At 31.4% G+C, this 3,287-nt stretch overlaps 1 protein-coding gene across 1 annotated transcript in view; it reads right to left on the bottom strand.

Moving 5' to 3' along the window:
- LOC106117467 (uncharacterized) overlaps nt 1–3,241 on the bottom strand; it is a 32,313-nt gene extending 29,072 nt beyond the window's left edge. The window contains exon 1 of the mRNA XM_013311801.1: nt 3,059–3,241. Coding sequence (XP_013167255.1) covers nt 3,059–3,067 — 9 coding nt within the window. The 5' untranslated portion in view covers nt 3,068–3,241. The remainder of the gene's footprint in view (nt 1–3,058) is intronic.
- Nucleotides 3,242–3,287: the final 46 nt, after the last annotated feature.

The following is a 3,287-nucleotide window of genomic DNA, read 5'->3' as shown; positions in this document are numbered from 1 at the left end:
AAGGTGATAAGTATCGGCAATTGACGTAATCATTCTAAAAACGGATTGATGATCGATGTCGTGGAGCGAGTGATTAAATAAACGAGTGCAAGGAATATTGTTGTTTGAACTTTTGGTCATCCCCAAAAATAAATAGTTGACTATTTATAGTGTACCAGTGTGTAGGGGTCCACTGATGACAAGGCGGGAGTGCACGTTGACGGGGATATAGATGAGTTTGAGAATATACCGTACCTTAAATACGCAAAGTTTGAATAAAATAAAAGAAGGAAGAATTGTTAAAGTAACATTTCTTTTTACATGTCGTAAGGAATGCAAGTACATTTAATTGAACACGTGGCGGTGACATTTTTAAATGTGTAATTAAAGGCAAGGCAACGTTGGTCGTGTGAGTCAGTGTCGCAGAAGTAATTACATTTGCTGAGGCATGTCTACAATGTAACCTTCCAACGAATTGCTGACGAAAAATTACTTTAATGTGCCTAAAAGTGTCTTTTGTGCAACATATAATCAAAATTCTTTTTAAACGTATTATACAAAAATTACAGTTTCGTGAAATTGATATACAAAAGAAAATTTGCCAAATTATAGGCGTTGAATTGTTAATGTGACTTTTTTAACTTAACAAGAGAAGTTTTTAATTAAATTCCTATGATAATAAATTACTTCCTACTTTATTGCTTCGAAACTAAATTGATATAGCTCATTTCTCTTTCATTTATTATAATTTTATTATTATCTTGTTGCTGGTATATAGTAATATAGTTATCATTATTTTTATCATTTTTTTCATTATAGTTATCATTATACCACCGAGGGGCTCGGAGCCTACCTCAAAGTTAGGGTTATAACGCCATAGTCAACCACGCTGGCTCAGTGCGGGTTGGTTGACTTCACACATATCTTTGAATTTCTTCTCAGATATGTGTAGGTTGCATCACGATGTTTTTCTTCACCGTAAAAACTTCGGATAAATGTACTTATGTAAATCGGAAATCGAAAAACACATTGGTACATGGCGGGATTCAAACCTACAGATTGCAAGTCAAGGTGCTTGTCCCCTGAGCCACCGACGCTCAATATAGCAGTATTTAGTATTAATGCGAATTCATTTTATTTATCTTATGATGATATTAAATTGTGAAAATGAAATATTTGTTCATCTATTCAAATTAAAATCAACATTCGTTTGCTCGAAACGATATTTAGATTTATTATAAGAAATAAAATTTTCTTTGCTACGTCTAAAGATTCTTGAAATGTTTTGAGGTCACACAAACACTTGATGGTTAAGGGTATGGACTACCTATTTTGCGGTTGTGTAATCGATTATCATTCGACTTCTGTTTGAAAATATCCAAGTACAAGTTCCAAGTTTTTTTTTTGTAAAATAAGGGGTCAAACGCACAGTGGTATCATCGTGGTATTCAACGACGTCCATGAACATCTGTAGTACCAGAAAACCGCTGATGCGTTGGCGGTCTTTGAGAGATAAATGAATTTCAGAACTTTCTATAATTCTATAAATAATCTATTTCATATATTGATAGAAAAAATACAATTGATATGCATATTTAATAACTAACCACTACAAAACAAATGAATTAATTTATACTATATTAAATAAACGGTAGGTTTCCCAAGAGGCTTGCGGCATTTCCCCGGAACGTACTATTTTTTAAGATAAAAAAATAGATTCGGACCACTGCCATAAATCAAATCAACAGTTGAAATATTACTAGGGTAAATAAATAATATAGGTGTATTAAAATATGATAGAAATCATTTAGTTCCTGACACAGGGCAACCGCTAGTTGGCGGGCAATTTGTGTTATAGTTGAGGTTAATCTCCTAGGTTGCAAATGTAGCAACATTATGACCTCGGTTATGGTATACTGGATAAAAATGTATACATTTGCGAAAAAATTCCTTGTAACTAGTCGCATAAAATGTATTATATTTAGATCGAGAGAAATGTAAAATCATTTCTAAATCCATAAAACACCCTAAAATGGTTAGTGTAGGAGCATCCAATTATTAAGTTATTGGTTAAATTTTAATTCCCCACGTGGTTTTAAGTTTAATTCAAATGGTTAAAAGAAGTTTTAATTAGTAAATTACTTGCAATAGTAAATACTATATTAAAATAGCTTAGAAGTCAAAATGGTCTTAAAAGAATTAGGGTAAATGAAACATTTTTTGTCATGAGATTGCATTGACGAGCCTAAGGCCAGCCGTTTGTGAGTTTAGTATCGTTTCCCTGATCACAATCCGTAGGCTTCACTTAAGTTCGCGCCAACACAATTATAACCTCTGATGATTGACGTAACGACTCTTCAGGAATTGACAGATTCTGATTGCTTTATACCCTTAAAGGGTAAGGTCGCTAAATTAAAGTTGCTTTTAGCCTTTTAGGGATGTAATAAAAATATTCAACGGTCGGTAGTAAACTGAAGTTTTTTTTTAAACAACTGCTTATTTTAAGTATCCGGATTTTCTTTTTAATTTAAAGTTACTTAAATTAGACGTTTTTATAGAGAAAGAAGTTCGTGGAAATATTTAAAAAGAAAATACTGATAGTTAAAGGCAACCTTTATAATTATTTCAGTCAATTTAGTTAAGTTAAGGTAAGAAAAAAAATCCTCGTGTTTCAGTTTTACAGAAGTTTTATTCATTTTGATTCTAAGGTCTCTTATTTTGTATAAAGTATATAAAAGTTGAGTTTTAAATAAATACCTTTCTATTATTTTTGTTAATATATTGATTTAATTAAAAATAGATAATTTCCACGGACATGACCGGATATACAAAACTCAGTTTTCTTTAACGTAAATATTTTTTTTTAATTGATAACTAATTAATACTAGTTGGCTTTGAATTGATCTCTATGTATTTTTATTCACTATTACGAATTTGCATAAGTTTCAAAATTTTTAATATTTAATTTCGATTTTTGCGATTAGCCTGTTTTTTACTTTTATTTTTTTATTTAAAAAGGTAAAGGTTGTATATAAAAATGGAAATATTATAAATAAATTAAGTTATATTTAAAACTTACCTTTAACATCGTGACACGACAACGAGTGGGAAAACTAAGCGAAAAATAAGTTACTGCTAAGTATTTTTTTTTAAGTTTCTAAAACTACTTCTAAGCACTAAGTATTGCTTTAGAGCCTCTGAATTGGGGAGGTTTATTACTTTTATGCGTTAGTTTAGCGACATTTTAGCGATCGCGTCGCTTCGTTCACATGGTGTGCGCGTGTGCAGCCTGGTCGACGGCGCAAGGC

Source organism: Papilio xuthus, unplaced genomic scaffold (assembly GCF_000836235.2).
Source record: "Papilio xuthus unplaced genomic scaffold, Pxut_1.1 DF827680.1, whole genome shotgun sequence".
Classification (NCBI taxonomy): Eukaryota; Metazoa; Arthropoda; class Insecta; order Lepidoptera; family Papilionidae; genus Papilio; species Papilio xuthus.
The sequence above is the reverse complement of the archived record's forward strand: the minus strand, read 5'-3'. Positions and strand labels throughout refer to the sequence as shown.